This window comes from Bos indicus, chromosome 9 (assembly GCF_029378745.1).
Source record: "Bos indicus isolate NIAB-ARS_2022 breed Sahiwal x Tharparkar chromosome 9, NIAB-ARS_B.indTharparkar_mat_pri_1.0, whole genome shotgun sequence".
NCBI classification, from domain to species: Eukaryota; Metazoa; Chordata; class Mammalia; order Artiodactyla; family Bovidae; genus Bos; species Bos indicus.
This window is the reverse complement of record NC_091768.1, coordinates 24,455,356-24,481,331: the sequence shown is the minus strand read 5'-3', so window position 1 is coordinate 24,481,331 and position 25,976 is coordinate 24,455,356. Positions and strand designations below refer to the sequence as shown.

General features: G+C 41.6%; 1 protein-coding gene across 1 annotated transcript in view; it reads left to right on the top strand.

Annotated features, from left to right (window-relative positions):
• The first annotated feature begins 330 nt into the window (after positions 1-330).
• Positions 331-25,976, top strand: part of RSPO3 (R-spondin 3) — a 94,292-nt gene continuing 68,646 nt past the window's right edge. The window contains exon 1 of the mRNA XM_070795822.1: positions 331-959. Within this exon, the coding sequence (XP_070651923.1) occupies positions 863-959 (97 nt within the window). The 5' untranslated portion in view covers positions 331-862. The remainder of the gene's footprint in view (positions 960-25,976) is intronic.

Sequence of the window (25,976 nt, the reverse complement as noted above, 5' to 3'; positions counted from 1 at the left end):
CCTTCGGAGGGGTTCCACTGCGCTCGCAGTGCCTCCTCGGCTCCCCCCGCCCCGGGCTCGCGTTCTCCCGCCTTCTTCGCCGCGTCCAGAGATGCTCCGCCGCAGACCCGAGACCCCTTAGGCGCCTCTTCCCGTCCCTCTGCCAAATCGCGACGCCTGTACTTTTCCAGCTCCTTCTTTCACTCTTGAAATTGAAAGTTATTGAGGTCGCTCGGGGTTGTTGCTCCAGCAGTTTCCTTCCCCGCCCCCAAGCTCCCCCCGCCCCCCGCGGCCGTCCCCCTCCCCCTCCCTCGCCCTGTCCCTCCCTCGCGGCCTCCCTTCTTCCCTCCCTCCACCAGTGGAGCCGCTCCTGCTTGCGAACGGCAGAAGCAGCTCGGGGTCTCTCCGCCGCCCCTTGGCCATGGCCGCGGTGCCCACGGCGCCCGCTCCCCTCCGCTCCCGGGACCCCCGCCGCTGCCTCCGCCACCTCTAAAGCCCCAGGGGCCGCCACCGTCGCCACCGCCCGCCCGGATCCCGCGCAGCCGCGGCGCACCATGCTACCTGCGGCCACCCTGGCGAGGCCGCTCGCTGCTTCTGGAACCCTCACTCGCGGCATTGACAGCCACCGCACGGGAGCCCCCGCAGCTCAGGGCTCGGACAGTTTGAAAGTACAATAGTTGGTTTCCCTGACCACCCGACCCCGCTGCGTTTGCCATCCCGGCTCGCCTGTCGGATCTGAGTGGAGAAGTTGTCCGCAGCTGGGGTTAGCGCTTGCTCTCTCCATACGCCTAACACCTACGTGTATTTCTGAAACAGTCAATCTTAATTAACAATCAAAAGAAAAAAAAAAGGAGCAAAGGAAGGGAAACATTATTGGGTTACTATGCACTTGCGACTGATTTCTTGGTTTTTTATCATTTTGAACTTTATGGAATACATCGGCAGCCAAAACGCCTCCCGGGGAAGGCGCCAGCGAAGAAGTAAGTGCAGGCTTTTTTACGCATTTGCTCCCTCCCGCCGCGTTCACCTGTCGGGTCGCTTTTCCTTAACTTGAGTCGGCTCACAGCGGCGGCAGTCCTCCCACCCAACACCCCACGCCTGGAGAAGAGGTAACAGTTGAGGCTCCTGTGTTTCACGCCTTCTTTTCGGCCGCTCCTCTCTTGCCCCGCATCTTCCTGGGTGCCATAGTCCGGCGGACCCGGCGCTCCTGTGCCTCCCGCGCCCCCATAACCGCAGGTTAGCGGAAAAGTTCGCTCCTTCTTTAAGACCAGCTCAAGGGATGTGTGCTTTCCCCCCAAGACTGGGACAGGAGCCTCCAGCCCCCAGGCGTCGCGGACGCCCGGCTAGCGGGATGCCCCTGACCCACTGAGTGCCCGCCGGGGGAGGCGCGGCCGCGGCACCCGCTCACCTTGCGTCGCCACCTCGCGTGGGGAGACCTCGCGGGGTCCTCCCTCGGCGCAGGGGTCGCGAAGAGCTCTGTCGCCCCTCGGGAAACCGAGAGCCAGCGCCTGCGCGGCCGCTACCCTCAGCCACGCGCGAGTGGAGGTAGGGCGCGCCGGGCGCTCTGGGTTCGCTTGCCTACGCGCTGGCGGAGCCGCTCTGCGTACCCCTCCGGGGATCGCGAGAGATGCAGAGCCAGCCGCTGGGAGCCAAGGGTGCCAGGTTTCCAGTGACAATCTTGCCTGTCACCCAGGAGGGCTTTTACCGTCTCAGGCCCTTTCAAGTGGGTCCCCTGGGGGCAGACACATACCGAGGGTGGGGTTCCCCTAAAGACTCTGGCTCGCCTCCTCGCTTCCCCTTATCCTGACTCCAGTTACTCGGAAGGTTGGCTGGTGTAGCCTTCCTAGGACTGTGCCGTAGCTGGGATGAAACGGGTATCCCGAAGGGCACCCCCATCGCGGCTTGGTCTGTTTCAAGGTGGAGTCTTCCATAGATGAGGAGACAAACCCGATAAAGGCACCTCTCCTTGCTGCCGGGAAGGCTGGCGCGCTGGGCGCTCTGGCTTCTGTGCAGAAGTGGGGAGTCCCTTCTTCGCAGATAGAGCCGGAGCGACCCGGGCTCCAGTGTAGGGAGCGCTGGCGGGGACCCGGAGGGAAAAAGCTTCCCGGGGCGCAGAGAACGATGCTATTGCCTTGACCAACTCAGTCCGCCGCCGCCCGGGAGTCAATGACGCTTGGCGGCGCCTGCTCCGGCGCGCAGAGCCAGCTCCCAGCGCTGGCCCGCGAAGCCCCTCGGGGTAAGCGTGGGTAACAGCGCAGAAGACACAGCATGGGCTTGTGTGAGATGGAGATTTAGTAATCGCTTCTCCGCCGCTATTTGTGCCCTGTCCCTGGACGTGAGGGTCCCCTGAAAGCCCCCTTTGTGCCGCTTGCCTAAAGCAGACAAGGTCTGATTCACCTGAAAATTGTCTTTAAAAAACATAACTGAACCAAAGCGCCAGGGGCTCCTGCCCAGCCTCACTGCCTCTAGGATCGCGTAGCAAGGGGCAGGAGGGCCTAATCTAAACATGTCAGGGCATCCAATTTATTTTTCTTGGCCTCTGAATGGTTGTAGTCTTCAAAACTCTTCCACCTACCCTTCCACTCGAGCCTTGTGGCTGCCTCATGCGGCTGCCTCACAAAACAAATGGCTTGGGACTCGAGGCTTGCCCTGGTTCCTGGCAGTCCCCAGGTCACCTTTTTGCAAAGTCTGGCTCTAGGGCACTGAGTGTCTCCTGCAGGTCGATGGCGAGAAAGAGAGATGCTAGGCACAAGCGCAGCCTCCTGCCTTCCCATCCCATATTCCAGCCAGTACCCAACCCGGCGCCCGTGGCTCACACCCTCTTTCACGCTACCGAGGATCCCAGGGCCAGGAGCCCCACAATTGCAGGGGAAGGACAGGGTCTTGCATGTCTGTTAGAGTTGTCTCCGATTCCGGGGTGGGGGTTGGGGGAGGGCTGTTTGCGATGAAAGACACCGGCAAGAAAGCTGACCACCCATTGGTTCTCACTTCCCTGGTGAGGACAGCGGTGCAGGAAGCTGCCCAGTGGTGCTGCCGCAAGTCTTCTGGGAGCAGAGGGGGATGATGCACTCTGGGCTTGGACTGGAGAGGATTTACAGAGTCTAAAGACGAGCTGCTTTTTGATCTGCCTTCATCGTCTCAAGGCCAAGTCAAAGGCGCCCTCTTGTTGTGCAGCGGGGATGAGAGACGGAGTGGGTGAAACTGTGTTGAAATTCCGAATGTAATGTGGGTGTGAGGCGGGAGAGAATTCCCCTAGCAGGGGATGCTCCTTGCTCCTTCACGCTTGAGTCTTGCCTTTGCTACTGGGGTTTGCTGGTGCAATTATGGGAGAGGGGCGACCCCTTGCGTTCTCTGAGGAGACAGATTCTCTTGGCAGGTGTAGCATGGGGCTTGTTCGTTTATTTTGAGAATGGGGAAGGGGTAAGAGGGTAAAGAGAGAGATTTGTTCAAAAATCCAGAAATTCTAGGTCAGATTGCATGTTCACATACTCATTGTTTGGGAAATCTCTGAGGGGAAGAGTTTTCTCAAATAGGGAATGCGAAAAAGTTGTTTAAATGAAAAATAAGGTAGTAGAGGTATTCTAGAAAGAAAGTCTTTCTTCTTTATTCTTCAAGAGACAATTAAAGTATTTAAGGGTATCCATTTTGTCCTTAGAGTTAAATAGCTTCACTATCCTAAACTTTAAAATCTTAACTAATGATAGAAAATTGAGGTGCAAGAAATATTTTTCAAAAATTTTAAAGCGGTTTTGGGGGAAAATGTTTTGGTGGAAAAGTTTCTTGCAAAAAAAAATTTATTTGCAGTGTTAAATATTATCAAGTATAAGGAGCCATGACTAATCCTGAGATAAAGGAGATAAAGCTATATCAGTAATCCTGGTTTCCCTCAGGCAACTGGTATACCATTTATCTCTACTTTGTTGCAAACTAGTTTCTTGTTTCCTTTTATAAAAGAAACAGCATTTTAAACAGGAGTTTGATACTTTAAAAAATACTTATTGGGTTATGGATAAGGATCTACCTGCAGTGTAGGAGGTGTGGGTTCCAGCAGGGGTCAGGAAGGTCCCCTGAAGAAGGAAATGGCAACCCCACTCCAGTATTCTTGCCTGGAAAATCCCATAGACAGAGGAGTCCGGTGGGCTACAGTCCATAACGTGACAAGAGTCAGACACAACTTAGCAACTGAACCACCACCACCATGGCGTTATGGATGAAAAAATACCCAATAACTGTATTATCTACTTGGATTCATATACAGCTCCTAGAGTTGACTAAGTTGAATTTACTTAAGATAAACATGGAATGCAATCCTCATTCAACAGTCCTCAACCAGAAATGTTTTCAGAGGATGTTACATAAAGAATCCTTAATCCAGTTTTAAAATCATTTCCCACTCAGCCTTTGCTACTTGACAGAGTTAGCTTCTGAATTCTAGATTATCTGCTAATAAAAGTAAAGGTTGTGTTTGCCATAATAACCACAGTATCTTACAATTGCACCACACTTTAACTTGAGTTATTTGCTAGGGACCCTGTATAGCCACTTGAGGTATAGAGGCCAGTATTAATATACCCATTTTACAGGGAAAGAACCCAAGAAACAGAGGCTAAGTAATATATACAAAGCTGTAAAATACTGGATGGAACTTGTCTCCTGCTATTTATGCTATATGCTAATCCATGTCTGTGAGTAGATGTCAGGAGTATTAGATAATAAATCTGATTGTCTCCAAACCATCATTTATCCTGTGTTTGGAGAATAAGCTCTTATGGTTGACTGGACATTTTTGAACTGTTCTTTCTAATGTATTATATATTAATGATTGGTGTCAAAGAGTTAAATACCTGATAGTTTGCTAAGTATAATATACTATTTGGTTATTAGGAAGACATTGTGGGTTCATATTATGCCAGAATGCTATTGTGAGAAACATCAGATGCCATTACGGTATCCTTTTTATTTGATGCCATCTGTTAATTCATGTTTAATTGCTTGGGTTACAGACAGATCCAGGTTTTGACAAGCCATTGTATGCATCATAATTACCAAGCTCCCATTGCACAATCTATAAAATTTTTTAAAATATTTCATAAAGATGTTTGAAATAAAGGAGTAAGAACACAAGAGAAATTATTTTCATGGTGACGAACTGAAAAATGATGAATACAGTGGCCGCTGCTCATGATATCTTGGTTGTTGAGCCATTCTCTGAAATTATGATACACTCTTGATGATTATATAACTACCTGGGAAAACAGGTTAACTGTAAGACAGAAAAATCATTCATTCTGCTATACATTTTGTAATATTAACTTTAATGAAAGTGTGTCTGGTTTGGATACTGACTACAGTGCATTTTTTCCACTTGTCTACTTTGTCGCAGTCTACCTTGTTTTTGAGAGAAACACTGTTTAATGGATGGAGATACGAGTAAAATTTGCTAGAGAAAACATATTCTGCAACATATCATATGATATCTTCATGAATCAAAGCCCCAAATTCAGGCTCTTAAGTAAGCAGTGATGGCAACATCTAAATATAAGCAAAGATCTATTTTTGTGAATTCTAATTTAATCATTATTACACTATCAAAGTTGTTTCTTAAAATATCTCTTTGTCATACTATTTTAACCCTTTATCACTTCAGTAGAATGATTTTACTAAGAGCATTAAGAATGATAGTTTTGTCTTTTTAGTCCCAAGTTATTCTATGTAAAGTCATTGACAATATAGTAGGCATAAAATTGATCAATGTCATTAATTCAGCATTTTTTAAGCATGAAATATGAACGGCCTTTTAGCTTGTAAGTAAGTAAATAAGTTTCGTTCAATCGTTTCTCCATTAAATATTTCCTGGAATTTAATATTTTACAAATTAGGTCCCCAGAAAGTGATGAATGGGGAATTACAACATGTAGTTAATTTTGATTTTCAAATTATGGAGAAACTCTCGCCACACTACTGCAAAACAAGTTTATTAGTCATCTGATCACTTGAGGCTATTTTAATTAGAACAGAGATCTCCAGATTGCTACTATTTCAAATATTTCTAGTTAAATGGTTAATCTTTTTTTAAAAAAATGCAATCGTTCTTTTAAATTCTATGTATTATTGATAGAACACTGTATGCTGTCAGATCCCTACGTAGAGTTAAGACAACATGATCCCTCTGCAATTACAAGAATAAACTATCAAAAAATAAAACTATTCCACATACAACAGTTTTCTAAATCATCTTCCCCCTGCTTTATCTCTATGCAAATGTTTCATTTTGGACATTGTCCTAACCTCTCTTCCCACTTCCTCACTATTCACTCTCCCCAGCCCCCAAAATATTTTTTTCCAAGTAGTGAATTCTTGAAATGCCATCAGAGTGGGTATTGTGTTTCATGAAATGTAAGAATCAACTTTGGTTACCATTAGGAAAACATCATTCAGTTTTGAGAGCATGGTAAGGATCATGTAAGACAGTGTGTTGAAATTATATGTTTTACTTAGTTAGGACTTTTTCTTCTCTGAACAGCACATTGTACACTGGCATTCTTTTGAGAATGATCATTTGTAAAAATGTTGCATCATAAATTATATAGATTTTTTTTTGCCTTGCTTTTGATTTTGAGGAAAGATGTGGGTTGCTTTCTTGATTGTGAATTTTTTCGTAAGATTTAAAATGATTGGATTATCTTAAATTTACCATATGTTGGCCAACCTAGTAAGTTTGAAACGCTTTGTAACTATATCTTAGCAAACATATAGCATATAAACATATAAAGTATAAAATACATATCTGTAAAAGATGCTGTCCATTTTTTCTATTTATTTAGTTCTGTCCATCAGATGTTTCCCATTCAGGATTATTACTAGTATTCTGATTAAAGTAGTTATCCAACACTGCTGAAAAGAATGGAATGTTCCATTCTCAAGGATTGTGGGGTGCTGAAGATGCCATTGAGTATTAAGAAATCCCACTTTTCTGCTTCCAGGGTATCTCAGCAACATGAAACTTTTAAGCAAAAGACCTGAATTCTTTTTACCTAACTTCTCTTCCCACTTCCTCACTATTCACAATTATTCAAACCATAAAAAGTTTGAATAATTTAAAAAATTCATTTTAAAAAAGACATGTTTGCAGGTGCCTCTTATCTGATGAGAATGTTTCTGCCTTATTTGTAATCTTGGCGAAGGAGCTAGTTACCATCTGCTGTCACTAAAATTCTTCAGAAAGTTTTTAAAGAAAATTTAATGGTACTAAAGGATATGATTGCCTAATTAAATACATATTTAATAAGCTTTAACTATCTTTATGCTTTATGCCTTATGCAAGCATCCAACCCAGTCTTCAAATTACTACTTTATTAGGCTTCCCTCTGACCTTAATAATTTGGTGGATAACAGCAAACATACATAAATCCATGGTAGTGCCTGAGACCTAAGATATCACTGAGGGAGAATTCCAAGTGTGTTTTGGGAAAAGTAGACTGAGAAGTAGAAGTCCTGGGTGCTAGGTCCAGTGCTGCTTGTAATATCTGAATAACCCAGACAAGCCCTTATACCACACAAAGCTTCAGTTCCTCATCTGTGAAGTGAGGTGGTTGGTTAAAATTTTAGAGCTACATGATTCTTATAGTCTCTTCAACCTTTAATCTTTTGGTATAAGAGCATGAAGCATGAGCAGAAGTGGGGAGTTATTTCTTCTAAACTTAGCTATCTTATTTAACTCAGTTTAGTAGATGAAGAATATAAATGAATATAAGAAGTATCCATTTATTGTAAGTAAAATGTAAATTCATCATATAAAGATTAATAAGTAACTTATCAACATAGAGACTGAATTAATTATGATATCCCACACACCCCCCGCCCCCATCACAATTTCTAGTCCCAGAAGACCATAGCCGTAGCATCAGTCCACACACTCCATCTTCAGCAAGTTCATTGTGTCCTTAGATGTAAGAGTCACAGGGAACTGGTTTGGAATCCCAACCAGAGAGATGCTTCAGAACTCCCTTACATGTCAGGCTTTTAGAAGTGGCCTGTGCTGGGGGTGGAAGTGGCAATTGCAGTGGCCCAGGTTTAAGTTATAAGACCCTGTGTTATGATAGTAACTGAGCAGGAGAGTGCATATGAAGGAAAAGAGGAAGAGAGCCATATTTGTCACCACACTTTGGAGTATAAGGACTCAGGTCTGGTGAAAAGCAAGGCACTTCATCTGGGCTTCCCTCGTGGCTCAGCTGGTAAAGAATCTGCCTGCAATGTGGGAGACCTGGGTTCAATTCATGGGTTGGGAAGATTCCCCTGGATAAGGGAACACTACCCACTTCAGCATTCTGGCCTGGAGAATTCCATGGACTATATAGTCCATGGGGTTGCAAAGAGTCGGACACGACTGAGCCACTTTCACTTCACTTCACTTCACCTGTTTTAAGGAGCCTAGTATATCATTCTCAACTGTGGTTTCTCATTTTTATAGCCCTTTTTGTGCACATAAGAGAGCAGTCATTGGTATCAGGAGCTTTAATTTTACATTGCCAAGACTTCCAACTGAAAATCATACTTGAAAGTCTCATCAACTGTGGAACTGTATTAGTTTGCCACAGATCTTAGGAGACCTAAAAAAGTTTATAGTAAGGCAAGATGTTTCCTTAAAGTATAAAAGTGATTTTTTTATATCATTCCACTTGGATCTAGCATCTACTCATAGCATTCTACTTTCAAGCAGATTTTTCAAAGTACCCTCTCTTAAAATAAGAAATTCTCCAGTGGGCAAGAATGGAGGGAAGGATAGTTAGGGACTTTGGGATGGTAATGTACACACTGCTATATTTAAGATGGATAACCAACAAGGACCTACTGTATAGCACATGGAATTCTGCTCAATGTTACCTGGCAGCCTAGATGGGAGGGGAGTCTGGGGGAAAATGGATACATGTATATGTAAGGCTGAATTCCTTCATTGTTCACATGAAACTATCACAGCAGTGTTAATCGATTATATCCCAATAAAGAGTTTAAAAATAAAATAAAATAACACAAATTCTCAGAATGTATTGAAACGAAGGAATTCAGTCCATCTATATAGAACATGAACTACTTCTGCAACATGCCCACCAAGTAATTGTCTAGCCTCAGTTACAACCAGTTAGGGCTTCTCTGGTAGCTCAGAGGGTAAAGAATCTGCCTGCAATGCAGGAGACCTGGATTCGATCACTGGATTGGGAAGATCCCCTAGAGAAGGGGATGGCAACCCACTCCAGTGTTCTTGCCTGGAGAATCCCAAGGACAGAGGAGCTTGGTTGGCTACAGTCCATGGGGTCGCAGAGTCGGACATGACTGAGTGACTAGCACTACTACTCAATAACAACCGGATCCCATGCCTTTACTTGCTTCTCCTAGTCAAGTTGGGTCTTCTGTATCAGGAAGCAGGGTATATTTTCTAGCATGCCTGTTCTCCTTCTTCTGAGCAACTGACAGGGGCATGAGATTGAGATTTAGTTACCTTAAAACTTCCTTCTAAAATGAATACACAATAATTCAGTGCACCATATTCACTCCCAAAAATTGCCCTTCGAAAACTAGCTGGTAAGCACATTTATAATTATACCCCAATACAAAGCACATTCCTGAGAGTAAGTGGTAAAGCAGCCCCCATTTTATAACCACATAATACAAGCCACCACCACACAATATAAAATCACATAATTTGTGAAATGCTTATTTTAGAACACCATTTTCTTAACATATGCTTGATTATAAGAAAAGGAGCAGCTATTTTCCCACTGTTATGTACCCTCATACAATGGGACCTCACATATGTGAACACGGTCATCTCGTCAAAGGCTGTCCTGTAAGAAGAGGCAGAGTCAGTCACATTTAGATGATAGGAAAGAGGTGAAATGTTATGACAAAGTGTGTATAGATACCTCGTGGCAGCTGTAGTTTTATAGTTCTCAGAACCACTGTTATATTCACATGCATTCTATCTGAATGTGCATTTGTATTCATTTATTAAAGTGAGTAATGTGATGATGATGATTTAAATAGGTGCTGTGTTTTAATCACCCGTGGGTGCCAGACTCTGTACTTGATGTTTTTGCAAATATTATCTCACTGAGTGCTCACACTTAACCTATAAGACAGGTGCCAGTAGTCTCATATCAGTTGCCTGAGGTCACTTGAGTAAGATGTGGTACCTGGGATTCCAGCCCAGGACTGACTTCAAAACTCATGGCCTTCCTTGATTTTTTCATGTCACTTCAACTGTTGGGGTTGGAGTACTTGAAGCAATCATGGCGGGGGATGGGACAGGGGCTCTCAAACCCTACCCTATTTTTCTCTTTCCCTTACTCTCATTGCTTAGTATCTCTTCCTCCTCATTTAACAAACCACAAGCCTCCTTCAGACTTTTACTCCCGAGGTTGCTTCTGGTATTCTAATACTCTTTCCCACATCTCTTTCCTTTCTTGGTTGTTTTTCCTCTCCTTTCTTAAACCTGTCCTACTGATAGTTTTTAAACATAGAAAGTTGCTTAGAAGCAATAGAATAGCACAGTTGATATGAAGTACTTGAAGATTATTCTTCCCATCTATGGTGTGTAATTCAAGAGAAGACTGACTAAGGCATGAGAATGTGGGCAAAGTCTGTAATTTTGCAGTTAAATATCAAAATCCTTCTATGTAATTTATAACCACAATAGATACTTCACTGGCTAGTGTTTGTTATCCAGAAGAGTTATCTTTATGGTGCTTCATAAAGTCTTATTTATATTCCTTTTACCATGAGCATTAACAGTAACCTCCACCCCGAATTCTTGCTTTATGGGCCTTGGTACAGTGCTTTTCAACCCTAACTTCAAATTAGAATCACCTGGGGATCTTTAAAAAACAGTCAGGCTCCACCCTAGACCAGATACAACCATCTCTGGGGATGGGGACCTGGACATCTGCACTTTCAAAAGCAATCCTGGTGATGCTAAGATGCAGTCAAAACTGAGAAGTTCTATTGAAACCTTCATCTGAAGATAACACTGACAACTGAACAATTTGAAAACAATGCCAGTTACAGGAGAGCTAGACAAACAAAGTAGACTTGTGGGGATTATGATAAGAGATGAGATCTGTGTCACTGAACAGATAGTAGTTTTAAAATGTAAAGCATGTGTTTATCTGATAGCCCCAGATTGTTAATCAGGTGAGTCCTGTTTAAACTTGTGGCACTGACTGGTGCAGCCAAGATCATGTGATTTAGAATCGTCTTGTTCAGAGAGTCGGAGGAGAGATAGCAAAGTGCACGCAGTAGGATATGTGGGGAGTGTAACAGACACTGCTGTTGGTTTCCCTGACGGGAACCTTGCTGCCAAGAGAAGTGGATTCAGGAGTCAGGGTGCTTGCTGCTGAACTACAGCAGGGCTGAGGGAGGCAATAAATAGGATGGAAGATGAGGTATCAGCCGCACCAAAGATGTTTTTTTCAGAGCTACAGAATCATAAACAACTGTTTTCATGTATTACAAGATGATTGTGCCCTAGAGTCCTCTTTGTTTTCAGGAAAAGCGAAATGGTTAGGAAATAGCCTCTAATAAGAAATAAACATCTTTTTCTTTTATGATTTCTACAATTCCTGACTAACTCTAGATTGACTACTGGTGATCAATGAAACTACTATAAACCGTATAGTTTTAACTGCATCTTAATGGGTGACGTTTTGCAGTAAGTTGTTTATTCTTGAACTTGCTGTTCTTACTTCCCCCCTAATGTGCTCTTCTTCAAGTGGTTATCTTCATTAAATCTTGTTTATTATTCTTTTCTAGCCCACGAACGATGTTCAGACCTTGCCATAAACCAGGGAAAACTCCATGTAAAAGTGAAGTGGAAGTTTGGGCTTCCTGTCAGACTTAATTCTGCTTGTTAAGGGGGCTCCTTGGGAGAATTTGGGTTCCAGGGAGTCACTAGGCCAAATCCCAATAACCACAATTGCCAAAAGCAATTAGACTGAGGAAAGCCAGGCTTTGGGGGCAGAGGGTCATCACAGCACGCTTGAGCCATTGCTCCGTGGTCAGACCTAGTTACTTGTCCCTGGGGATTGGGAGCAATCATGAGTTACAGGCAGCAGGAAACCCACCAGAAAACAATGCTTTTCCACCAATTTTTTTCCTCAATAGGTTATTCACCCTACGCATGCACGAGATGGAAACATGCCGCCAGTATACGTGCCCAGGGCAAATCACGGTCATCTTATAAACCACCTTGTCTGCCTGCACGAGGGCAAACCACACATACAGAGCTCCAGCTGTCACCACTGCAAGCTCTCCTCCTCCCTTCCTGAGTAGATAAAAAGAACTCAAGGAATGCAGCCTGAGTCTTTGTATAAGAGGTGTCCGATTAGGATGGGGAGGGAAGGGAAAGGATCTTTGTAAACATCCTAAGGTCATTTTAGATATAATATTACTGAAGTAATATTTGGAAATAAGAAAATAGAAGTACATTACACAGGATAGGAGGTCTAAAACCTCCTAGGAAAAGACCAAGAGCAAACTTAGGGATTCTTTTACTGAAAACAATACCATTTTGAGGTGTGTCGCTGTCAGTAGCTCAGTCAAAATTATTAAGAGCTAAGTGGTGCTCTAATTTTAAGCTCTCAATATGTTAGAAAGTAGAAGCTCTAGTGGTAAAGAACCCTCCTGACAATGCAGAAGATGTAAGAGAAGTTGGTTTGATCCCTGAGTCTGAAAGATCCCCTGGAGGAGGGCATGGAAACCCACTCCAGTACTCCTGCCTGGAGAATCCCATGAACAAAGGAGCCTGGAGGGCTAGAGTCCACAGGGTCACAAAGAGTCAGGCGTGCCTGAAGCAACTTAGCATGGGAGAAGATTGTTAAACCTCTCTATAGGAAAACATTCAAGTAGCACGTATGTATCTATCCTTAATAATCTCAGTGAAAGTTCACCTTTGAAACTATTGGCATTGCCTCAAATACCCAGAAAGGTTACTCTGTCACCTCGAGTGTTGGATCTTTAGTTGAACAAAGACACAGAGTCCCCACTGATCAGTGTCCTAAATGTGGTCTAAGTGTGACATTCTTTTATGATTCAGAATGATGTCAGTATATTTCAGTACTCCTATGATCTTAAACCTTAGACTCCTGTGACCTGAGTCTCTCTTTGTTTAAACATATGGATGGGTGATATTGCTTTTTTTAAACCCACAGAAGGGCAGGAAGTCACATTCTTATTCTTGCCAGCCTTCTGCGGAAACTGGCATTCTCCAGGTAGTACTGGGCAAGTAAACTCTGACCTCATGCCCTTTGCCAGAGTTAGCATGATCTGCTATCAATATGATAGCAGTTTAGTGAAATCATGTATTTGATTTTCTTTGGTCTTAAATTTGGCCATGAGCTGATTTAAGAATGGAAGAATCTTAACTTTTGGAAATTTAGCAGCAAAATGTGCTTACTTGTATCATACCTTTTGATGACATATAGTTTCTGCCATGAAATACAAAAGATATAGACTAATGTTGCCTGACTCTTGAGAGTCTTGAGAGACTCTTGAGAGTCCCTTGGACTGCAAGGAGATCCAACCAGTCCATCCTAAAGGAGATCAGTCCTGAGTGTTCATTGGAAGGACTGATGTTGAAGTTGAAACTCCAATACTTTGGCCACCTCATGCGAAGAGCTGACTCACTGGAAAAGACCCTGATGCTGGGAAGGATTGAGGATGAGATGGTTGGATGGCATCACTGACTCAATGGACATGAGTTTGAGTAAACTCTGAGAGTTGGTGATGGACAGGGAGGCCTGGTATGCTGCAGTCCGTGCAAAGAGTTGGACACAACTGAGTGACTGAACTGAACCTGAACCTGAATGTTGCCTGGCCACAAGCTAAAGGACCACACATTGAGCCACTTCCCTGGTGGTTCCGACAGTAAAGAATCTGCCTGCAATGTGGGAGACTTGGGTTCAATCCCTGGGTCGAGAAGACCCCCCGGAAAAGGGAATGGCCACCTACTCCAGTATTCTTGCCTGGAGAGCCCCGTGGACAGAGGAGCCTGGTGGGCTACAGTCCATGGAGTCACAAAGAGTCAGACACAACTGAGCAACTAATAGTTTGACTTTTCATTGAGTCCCTGAAGACTTGTCTGTTACAGATTTCAGTCTTATTTCCCAATGCGTGACCAATTTGTTGATCTAAGTTTAAAAGGACACTCATTACTATTAGGTAACAAGAAGTAAAGCCCAAAGGTAGTGTCCTTAAGCCCCTCTGGTCTAAGTTCACACACTCATTTGATGTCAATATTAAGATGTTAACTTGTAGCCCCCTCCACAAAGACTAATGTAATTTAAAATAGGCAGTGTCTCCTGTAGCATATTTCTAAGACATCCATCCAGCATTCCAGTTCTGTCCAGAGCTTGATGTAAATCCAAGCTTTTAACATAGATCAGTGGGATTCCCTTGGAAGCCAGCTAGACTTGCAGGATCATGTTGATGCATTCTTGGCCCCAGTATAATCAATGGCATGTGCCATTCTACCCAGCATGGAGCCTCCAGGAGCCAGCCCTAATTCGTATGTGTTTGCAGACTTGTGAGCATTATGTGCCCATTCAACATTTAATTTCTAATAGAATAAGGGAGATTTCCAGCAAGAGTAGCTCTAGACCGTTTCAGGCTACTTCTACTGTTTTCAGTACCCACGTGGACATCTCATTGACGTTCTCGAATTCATTGTCAACTGTTTGCCTTTGAATTTAATAAACTGCCCATACTATAATGGAGTGCTTACAAACCCAGCAAGCTTTGTGGAATCGTTTTTTAACCAAACTACTTCATTCATAGACTTTGGGGGCAGAAATACCCTCATTCATCAGATAAGAACATATTTCAAGTGAAAATTTCCGAGATTTTCCAGTGCAGGATATTTTCTCTGCCCTTTCTAGCCCAAACTTACTTCCTCAATCCACCCCTTAAATTCTAAACCATTACCAAGATGAGTCGAATAGCCTTAATTTTAGGCTCTTCCAAAGAAAAAACAAACACACAGACAGCGGAGTTAATTTATAAAACACTGTTAACATTTATCTTGGCATTTATCTTGGCAGGTTTCACTTCTCTCCTGTCTAACTCTTTCATGCTGACTCTCTCACTTAGCAATTCATGGAGGGAACAAGACATTTCTATATATTAAAGCACCTTGAGGGCCATTGCATAAAATGATTTCAATGTTTGTTCACACTTCCTGTACAAGATTCTTTCCTCATGTACAGTTTTGTTGCTGGGTCTCTGAAACCTAAACCATCCCTTTTACTTTAAACCTAAAGCCAATGGAGAGCCATTTTTACAAGAGCAATAAATGAAAGTGGCTGTTCAGATACTTCACTTGAATTGGTCTACACACTGAAGTACCTTTTTGTTAATACAAACCCCTCATGTTCCAGCAAGAAGCTTCCTGAAAATCTAGGACTGCTTAAGATTAGACAACCAAGGACCAGGAATCTCCCCTCCCCCTAACACCAGCTCCCTGCTCCTGGGAGTATGCCAGCAATTTTGCAGGATTCATTCTGACAACTGTTCTGGTGTAAATATTTAGAGAAATCATTTCCATTAGAGATGAAACAAAGTGTAAGTAAGTGTTCCCAAGTGATAGATCTTATTAATGTTTGCAACAACAAGCCTTATGCTATCTGATGCACAGATTCTGATATGGGACACTAGAGAAAAAGGTGAAGGGGAAAAAAAAAATCAAGACAAGAGTTCGATTGAACTCTATGTAACCTGAGCTGCAAAATATTATTTTAAGTTATCACCAGAGAGATGACATGTTTTAATGTATACAGAATGTAGGGGAAATGACTTCGATTAAATTGACAATAGTAAAACTTGGCTACTGGTGTTTTTAATGATTTAATAAAAAGTGAGGGCCAATTAAGATTTTTTGATCAACCCTGCCAGTCAAATACAGTTCTTAGCTATTTCTCCATATTCCCCAAAAAATGAAGTCATACATCTGAGATCCTATCTGGTGTAAGTTCTCATTTCTATATTACTCAAGAACTACTAAAAAGGATAATGGCTAGTCTCTAATGCTTATATCAAATATCACTTGTTGAAACAGGGTGGTACCCTAGCCTCAGTGGGTGGAAGAGCACTAGTCCACTTCTGTGCCGTCCTATTTGCGTAGCATGTTCAAGTGTTTTCTATACTAGGGGATTGCCCAGCTAAGTAATTGAAAGCACTGGAGGCTTCACTGACTGAATTTTAAGTCAATCCCACTATACTGATGATTACTGTGATACTTGATTAGAAAAGGTATTCATCCTTTATACCAATTATTGTTTCCACCTTCCCTTGATGATTTAAGGCCTACATTAAAATATAAAAAGCCAAGAATTTTAATTCAGTTTCTATATTGATAAGTCACAATCTAAGATTTCTTATTAGTATATGTAATTTTTTCTTCTTTTATAGGAGTAGGATTTTTCTTCACTTTCCATAGGATTTTTTTTCTGCTGAAACTCATTTTAGAAAAACAATGCTCTAAAAAGAATATTATTAAAATATCTACAGTGAGATTTTACTCCTCCTTGTTTTGAGTCTAACTTATTATGACAACCATTAGATGCTGAGTCTCCAGTTGGATCCCACTTGAATCCTGTATTTGTTGATGATTTAGCAAAGAAAATAAAAAGAGATTTAAGGAAGATGAAATGGAAACTTGATAAACTTCATTGAAGGAAAATATCTTTTTCCTTGGCTTTTTAGAATCTTGATCTTTGTGAGTTTGGACTATGGTTAGAGAAATGCCACACTAGAGGGTGGGTGAATTGATTTCTGATTAACGTTATGCTGTATAATTTAGACAAATCATTTAGTCTGTGATTCAGTTGCAGCCATTATAAAATCTGATTTTTAATGTTTCTTTTATTTGAAAGCAGGACACTGATCTTGAAGTCCCTGCGACAGTAAGATCAAAGAACTTTCCCTTTCCTCCTTGTAGCATTCTCTAAACTTAACAACTATTCATCAAAACTTCAAGAATATGGAGTTAGGGCTTGAATGCAGCAGAAGTTTCTCTTTGTACTTTCATGGGGTTTTTTAGATCATATTTTTAAAAACTAACAAATGGAAAAGAAGTTCTAATGGGGGAAAAGTTGAAATTAAACTTAGCCCTTATTAAAACAGCATAAATTTATTCATTTGTTCATTCAACAGTTATCTATCGAACATTTAGTACGTGATGAGGTTACAAAAGTGAGCAAACCACACGTGAAACCTGCCTTCGTAGCACATCACGGTGGTTAAGGAAAAAAGAAACATGAAACCAGAATTAAACAATATTTGGTTTACAGTAAATGAGAACTGTTAAGCACTCTAAGCTGTATAACTTTTCTTTTGTAAGGCTTGCATAAATACAACTGGAAATCAAAGTGTTTACAAATAAGCCGAATGAATATCCAGGTTTTTCTCTGGAAAATAAGGATAGTAGACATACTGTAAGGAAAACACAGGAAAGTCGAAGGCAGATCAACAGAAAACACTGGAATTTATTGAGTCTCCTGGTATTTTCTTGTTTGAAAATTTATGACCGATGAATAGGAGTCATCATTTAGCATGACCTTTGTGACAATCATAGGAAGTTTGCCATGCAAACCATAAAAGTGGTTGGCATTGTTAGGTAAAGCTTGTAATGGAGCAGCATGGTTTAGCTGAGTGAATTTCTTTTTTTGGCACTGAACAATTTCTATAGTTGAACTTTCACATTAGTTCCTTAACTGGAATTACTTTTATCAAACAAACATTAAAATATTGTATGTTTAAACATAGTGCATTTTTGCTCATATCTCAGAGGCATTTTCCAAACCTTTTATGGTAACCTTTGACCACGACATGGAACATACAATCAGATCTATTAATACGTAAAGCACCAGTGTGGCAAGTGCATGTCAACAAGTTATTTGGATTTCTATGTAAGTCTGTTCGTGATCTTTCCTAACATCAATTGATAGCTCTAAGTCTGTCAGTTGCCAGAATTCAGATTCCCGAAAATCACATGACCCACTTCTTTTCTGTGTGTTATTACTAACTTGTGAAGGATTTTGAGTAAAGAGAGGTGACCCTCAGGCGTTTTATATGTGTTATCTCATGTAACCTTCACCTCAGTCTTGTACAATATCAATATATAGTTAACTATTTTAGAAATGAAGAAACTGAGGCTTAAACTAATTAGGAAACAGGTCAAAATGACATAGTCAGCAAGGGTAGAACTGAGTGTGTACCCAGATCTTCTAACCGGAAGCACTGTTTTCTCCATTACACTCTGCTTTTCATTAAGTCCATTAACCAAGAAGGCCAGAAGAGGTTTAAGTGAGGGAAATTCTCTTTCTGCTGCTGAGACAGAACTACTAACGCCTTCTTGGACAAGTGAGGTTGAAAGAGTACACTCGGCTAACTGGCAGAAACGGTTACTTGGGAAGCAGAACAGAAGCCTCTAAACTTGTTACAGCAGGGGCCTGATACGATCACAGCCACTCTTCTGAAAAGTCCACCGTCACTGCTCAACAGGAGTCAGAGTGGTGGCAGGAGATGGGAAGATGTGAGCTCTGTTCATAGCAAAGGGATTGGAGATGAGAATGGGGAGGGCGCTTGGCTCTCTGGCTCTAGCCCATGGGTGGTACCATTTACCGAAATTGAGAATACTAGAGAAAGAGCCATGTGGATTAGGTGTACAACGTGTTTTAATAGCTAGGAAGATTGGGGGAAATTATGTCTGTGGTATAATTCCCTTATGTAACTTAAGAGGAAAAAGAAAGGCCAGAGAAGTGAATTACTTGACCAAACTCACTTTGCAGTGGAGCCAAGAGTAGAAACAAGTCCTGTGGCCATTCTGTAACACCAAACACCGCACAGCAGATGGTTCCAAGGACTGATATTCCAGAGAAGTACTCTGTGGATCTTCCAGCAATCTGATTTCCTATTTGTTTAATTAATGGTCATTTCAAAGAAAATTATCTGTTCACTGGCTATTTATTTCACAATCTCTTCATTTTCTTACTCCAAGATCTAAACCTTAAAAAGTCCCTAGTATAACAAGACTCACAAGAGGACACACACACACAAAAAAAACTCAATTATACATATTCCCATAAAATAAACTTGTCAGTTTTCTCATCAAATGTATTCTTATTCTATTCCTGGGAATGGTAAGTTCAAATCTGGCCCTGAGATGGTAGAGTACCATCATGCCCATTTTTAACAACAACATATCAATATATTAGCTTGGCCAAAAATTTCATTCAAGTTTTTCCATAAGGTTATGGAACATCTTGCATCTTATGGAAAAACCGAGATGAACTTTTGGCCAACCTAATAATTTTGTATAACTTATAAGCACTTTTTCATATTTGTCTTGATTTTTTTCAATACCCTATGAAATGAGCAGAGCAGGTTTTACCGTCCTCACTTTACAGATAACTCTCAAAGATGTTAAGTGATCTGTATAAACATCATAAAGGTGGTAGGTGGCAAACCTCAGCCTTAGGTTTCTTACAGGGGAATATGTCTTTTGTTTTACTACAAGTTTATAGCCTTTCCTGCATTGGCAGAATCCTCTTTTATCTTCCTGTGAAATTACTACTATTAATAAAATTTTCTTTGAGTCTGACAACAAAGGCATATAAATTAGGGGAAATCTTTGTTATGGATGAGATTGTTCTTACTGGTCGATAAGGTGAATTGGTGGTTCTTTAAGGTCCTTTCCCATTGTAATACCCAAGCGTGAGCTCATCCTGGAAGGTGGGGTGTGGGGAAATTCTGAGGGAAAAGGGTACCCCAAAAGGGGGACCATTTTAAAGAATGAACAAAAATGCTTTTAAATCTAAGAATAAAATTCTAAACCCATGACTCCCTCAATAGTCCTTATAAGCTAAAAGAAACTAAAAATAAAGATTCATAGTAATATATTAATTTATAAAATTATTAAAGATAAAATGCTTTCCCATTTTGTTGTTTCATTGTCTATAATCATTTACTTTTGTTATATATAAGGTCATGAATTAGGACCTTGAAGTTAGCTTCCTGATTAAAATTGACTGAGAGCTTTCTGATGATACAGTATCCAAAGTAACTTGCTTACTGGGGGCATGATGGAAAATGAACCAATTTGGATCTCTTTTTGTTACTAAAGATTTTGGCTCTACAGTCTCAATGGAGAGTGACCACTTGTCATGGACCACAGGAACATTTCTTTGATCCAGTGAGGAAGATAGAATATCAGAGGTATAACAGTCAAGTGTCTGTGCTCCTACTCTGGGCAATATTAATGACTAACTTTCCAAGACCTGTCTCCACAATGACTAATCACAGGGAAATGAACATCAGGGAATGATCTCAAACCCTGGAAAATGTAATGGGATATCGATCCTGTAAGAAATTACACTTAGTGTCAGCATTTTAGCTCTCTTTGGTTTTGGAGAACTCTCAGATTCCATTCCTAAGTTCTCACATGCTCAGGTGTAGTGATTAAACTGCGGGATCACAAGCACTGTGATTCCCAGCTTTGTGTTCTGAACTCATATAGCCCAAGAACAACTTTTCCTAAAGTCCCATCACCTTTCAAAACCATGACGTATCCTTGTTATCGTCATGGTCAACTCCTTGGCCTGCTTCCTATGTTTAGTCTTAACTTTCTCTCCCCTCTATTTCTCTCCACAAATTTTACATTCCAGTCAAACCAAAAAAGAAAAACACAAACCCTGAAGAGTGCCACTAATCCTAGGAGATCCTTGTCAAGGCATCAAACTCCATAAACCTCAGCTTTTGCTTTTTGGGGTTTGAATTTTCTTTTTAATAAAATGAAGGGGGTTAGGGTATTATTCCTTATGGAATCTTGTGAACTGTTAATATGCCTTGTCCTGTGCTATGGCTTTGGGATACACAAAAAGAAATAAAACAAGTCCAAGCCCCAGGACCTCAAAAACAATCATTTTAACTTACTTTTCTCCCTCCCTCACTACCTGTCCTTCTGACTTGGTATCTGAATGCCCTTATCTCAGTTACCATGTTGTTTTATGCCTGGTCTCCCAAGTTAGAAACCCCCAACTCAACATGTGTTACTCCTTCATTTGCCCATTGAAAACTGATTATCAAACGCTGTCAGTCCTGCCCGTCTTCATTGGAAATAACTTTAAGATCTGTGCTTTCTTATTCATGCTGTAGTAATTGAGCAGAAAACAATGCCAGGTACAGACCAGAACGTCCTACTGATGCCCTCAACTTTAGTCTCCCTTCTCCAGTGCATCTCTTCTTCACCATCAGAGAGGATTCCCTTAAAACCAAATTAGAGCATGGTCTTAGATTTGCCCATAAACAGTTCGTCCAGATTACATTTATGATTAAATTCAGCCCCCACCCTCCCCCAGTTTCTCCTTATTTCTCTAAATCCAGCTCAAATGTAAGGTCTGCCAACTAGGTGTCTGCTTTCTGCCTGGTTTGTACACAGAATTCACCACGCTGGCTTAACCTAGTTTGTAATCTCTAGCCATACTGGAAACTCCTAGGTCTTAACTATCTTTCCATCCTAGGCACCAGGTATTGTCTGACAAACTGTCTTAAGGAAAACAGAAAGCATACTGAGTGTGGTCTATGATATTAGGTTGGTGCAAAAGTAATTTTGGTTTTGTATTGTTGAACTTTGCCATTTGATATTGGAATACGTTCTTAAAATGTGGTTATGTTCTGCATCATTTTAATGTGCATTTCTTGCTTTATGTTTTTTGCTAATGAATTATTACTTGCTATTTATTTTATAAGTATTTTGGACTATGGAAATGATGTTAGACAAAGAAATTCAAGCAGATTTCTTATTTGAGTTCAAAATGGATTCATAAAGCAGCAGAGACAACTTGCAACATCAGCAATTCATTTGGCCCAAAAGCTGCTACTGAACATACAATACAGAGGTGTGTCAAGAAGTTTTGCAAAGGAGATTAGAGCCTTGAAGATGAGGAGTGCAGTGGCCGGCCATTGAAAGTTGATAAAGACCAATTGAGAGGATCATTGAAGCTGATCCTCTTAAAACTACACCAGAAATTGCCAAAGAACTCAACATCAACCATTCTACATTTCTTTAGCATTTGAAGCAAACTGGAAAGGTGAAAAAGCTCAGTAAGTGGGTGCCTCATGCTGCTGCTGCTGCTGCTAAGTCGCTTCAGTCGTGTCCGACTCTGTGAGACCCCATAAACGGCAGCCCACCAGGCTCCCCCGACCCTGGGATTCTCCAAGCAAGAACACTGGAGTGGGTTGCCATTTCCTTCTCCAATGCATGAAAGTGAAAAGTGAAAGTGAAGTCGCTCAGTCGTGTCCAACCCTCAGCAACCCCATGAACTGCAGCCTTCCAGGCTCCTCCATCCATGGAATTTTCCAGGCAAGAGTACTGGAGTGGGGTGCCATTGCCTTCTCTGGGGTGCCTCATGAGCTGACCACAAATCAAAACAATAGTTGTTTTGAGGTGTCATCTTCTCTTATTCTACACAACAATGAACCATTTCTCAATTGGATTGTGACATGTGACAAAAAGTGAATTTTATACGACAACTGTTGATGACCAATTCAGTGGTTGGACTGAGAAGAAGGTCTAAAGCACTTCTTAAAGCCAAACTTGCACCAAAAAAGTTCATGGTCTCTGTTAGTTAGTCTGCTGCTTCTCTGATCCACTACAGCTTTCTGAATCCCAGTGATACCATTACATCTGAGAAGTATGCTCAGCAAATCAGTGAGATGCACTGAAAACTGCAACACCTGAGTTTGCCATTGGTCAACAGAAAGGGCCCAATTCTCTGCAACGGCTGACTGCATGTCACATAACTAGTGCTTCAAAAGTTGAATGAATTGGGCTACGAAGTTTCACCTCCTCCACCATATTCACCTGACCTCTTGCCAACTGACTACCACTTCAAGCATCTGGACAACTTTTTGCAGGGAAAATGCTTCTACAACCAAAAGGACTCAGAAAATGCTTTCCAAGAGCTCATCGACTCCCAAAGCATGGATTTTTATGCTATAGGAATAAACAAACTTATTTCTCATTGGCAAAAATGTGTTGATTGTAATGGTTCCTATTGGATTAATAAAAATGTGTTTGAGCCTAGTTATAATGATTTAAAATTCAGGGTCCAAAACCATAATTACTTTTGCTCCAACGTAGTAGTATGCTTCAAAGGGCCCCTAAAACACCCCGAAGAAAGATATTTAACTAATTAAGTTCATTTGATATGTTGGAGTACTTGAGAAGTATTGTCAAATGAGGGCTTCCCTGGTGGTTCAGATGGTAAAGAATCTGCCTGCAGTGCAGGAGACCCAGCTTCAATCCCTGATTCAGGAAGACCCCCCTGGAGAAGAGAATGACAACCCACTCCAGTATTCTTGCTGGGAAAATCCTATGGACAGAGGAGCCTGGTGGGCTATAGTCCATGGAGTCACAAAGAGTTGGGCACTACTGAGCAACTAAGCACATGAACTTTGTGAAAGACAGATTTACGTTCACTGTGGAGAGACGTTTCAATATGTTCAATATGATAGGGTGCTATAAAATAATTATATTGTTTGCCCCCAGATATCATAAGATTTGTTTTACTAAACATGATTAAATAGACTTTTCTGGGAGAGCTGTTTGAACTAAATCCCTCTAAAGTTCCAAAGGTTTATGATTCTATAGCTGGAAGCTGGTTAACTTTATGGATGTCAGTGTTCTCATTTGAAATTTAAGAGAGAAGGAAGAGCTCTAAGATCCCTTTAAATTCACAGCTTTATATTCACCATTGTCCCAAATATTCTTTTTATATTCCTGTTATGAACATTCCTGTTCATAACATTCCTTCCCTTTCCATTTCTCTAAGTTATTCTCTTCCCTCAAGTCCCATAACTATTCCTAATTGCTCTCTGCAATCTTGAAATACCTCAACCATCAGTAATTGCGCCTACCTTTTAATGTCTGCTGTACTTCATTTCTAAACTATATATTTATAGCCCTCAGAATGTAAACAGACTATTTTACTGTGGCATTATAGAATTCTTGAGCCAGGGACCATGCTTTGTCTCTCAGTGCCTAGCAGAGAATTTCCAGTAATCACTGAATAAGTACCTAGTTGGGAGGATGGCCATGATATGATACTGAGAGTATGATATTAGTATCATCTGCATCACATTCACCTAGAGTGCTTGTTGTAAATGGAGCTACCTAAGCCCACCTCTTCATTCCCCAAATCACAGAGTTTTGGAGTGAAACCTATGTACCTGCATTATTAACAAGTACTCCAGGTCGTTTTCACACATAGCAAAGTTTAGTCTAGACATTAGTCTGGACATACTCTAGAACCTTCAGGTTCTCTGTTATCATTCTGGTACCACTTTCATGGCATGCCTGACCTCTTTCCATCTGTTTAAGCAGGTTCTTGTCTTCAGTGGGTTGCTAGAGTCCCAGAGGACTTCTTGCTCAGAATGTTGTGAAAGACCATCTTGGATATTCATTAAAAGCTGTGTCTGCAGTCCTGAAAAAGTAGCCCCTCTCTATGACTGTTAGTGAATCCTTGGCTCTTAAAGGTTCCCCAAATCTCCTGTCTCCTTGCTTGGAGGCTTTTGAAGAGTTATTATTGACCAAAAGCTCCCAGCTGCCTTGAATAAGAGTGGACATGATACAAGAATGTGGTTGGTACTTCTCAGGTAAAACAAAATGTCTTAACACTTATTGATCTGTAACAAGTGCCTATAAGAGTGGGCTTCCCAGGTGGCACTCGTGGTAAAGAAACTGTCTGCCAATGTAGGAGACATAAGAGACGTGGATTCCACCACTGGGTTGGGAAGATACCCCGGAGGAGGGAATGGCAAGTCACTCCAGTTTTCTTGCCTGGAGAAACCCATGGACAGAGGAGCCTGGTGGGCCACAGTCCATAGGGTTGCACAGGGTCGGACATGACTGAAGCAACTTAGCACGTATGCACACACACCTGTAACAGTGCTAGGTGCTTCCAAATGCTCTCACTTAATTCTCTCCTCCCACCCCCACCATGTCTATCAGGTAGATATTCTCAGGTTGCAGGTAAGGAAGCTGAGGTTCAGAGAGGTTACACATCCGTTGTCTATCTAAATAAATAATCAGACTGTGAGCTCTTTGACACAGATTATTGGTTTTATTCATCTTTGAATGTTCACCAACTCGCCCCATGTCTGGATGTTTAGAAAACTCAATCGTTTAAATGAACAGCTAGTTGAAGAGGTACATTCTGGTTTTCCAGCTAGTAAATGTCAGAACTCTGTTAAAGTCCCAAACCAGCTCTCCTCTTCCCAGTCCCTGTGCTCCTCTAGGAAGTGCAGAAGCCACATTTCTGACTGAGGCAGTGCCCTGGTGAGTGGTGCACATAAGTTCAAACACACATCCTACTCACAAAGGTGCGTGTCTGCACCTTCTGTTTTGTCAGCAATTTTGTGAACCTAGAGAAAAAAAAAATCCACTTTTTTTTTTTTCTGCTCAGGATTTCAGATGTCACACATAAAGCTGGATTTATTTAATGGTATACCCACTATTTGCACATCTTCTTGTGCCTGTTAAAATACCACAAGTCCCTCGCCTGCTGTTTGCTTATGCTAAGACTTCAGCATGAGATATGCTACTTGAGCATGCTATGTGGTGAGAAGATCCAAGTTTATTCCTAATATAACAAAGTGGAGTTTGTTTTTAACACAAACTGAAGTTTGTTTCATTCAAGAATGCAAACTTAGTAGTTATGGAATCACACCCATGCAGATTCATTACCATTAAACTATCACATTTTCTGTTTATGTTGATTTCTAATTAATTCTCTCCTAAAAAAAAAAAAGGAATGGTTCAGCCAGACCAGAGCACATAATGATTCCCACTGTTGGATGAACACTGTTGGATCTGTCTCATGAAAAACGCTGCTATTACCACCCACTAACTCATCAACAGGTCCTGGCTCTCTACAGAATCTGGGTCTCCG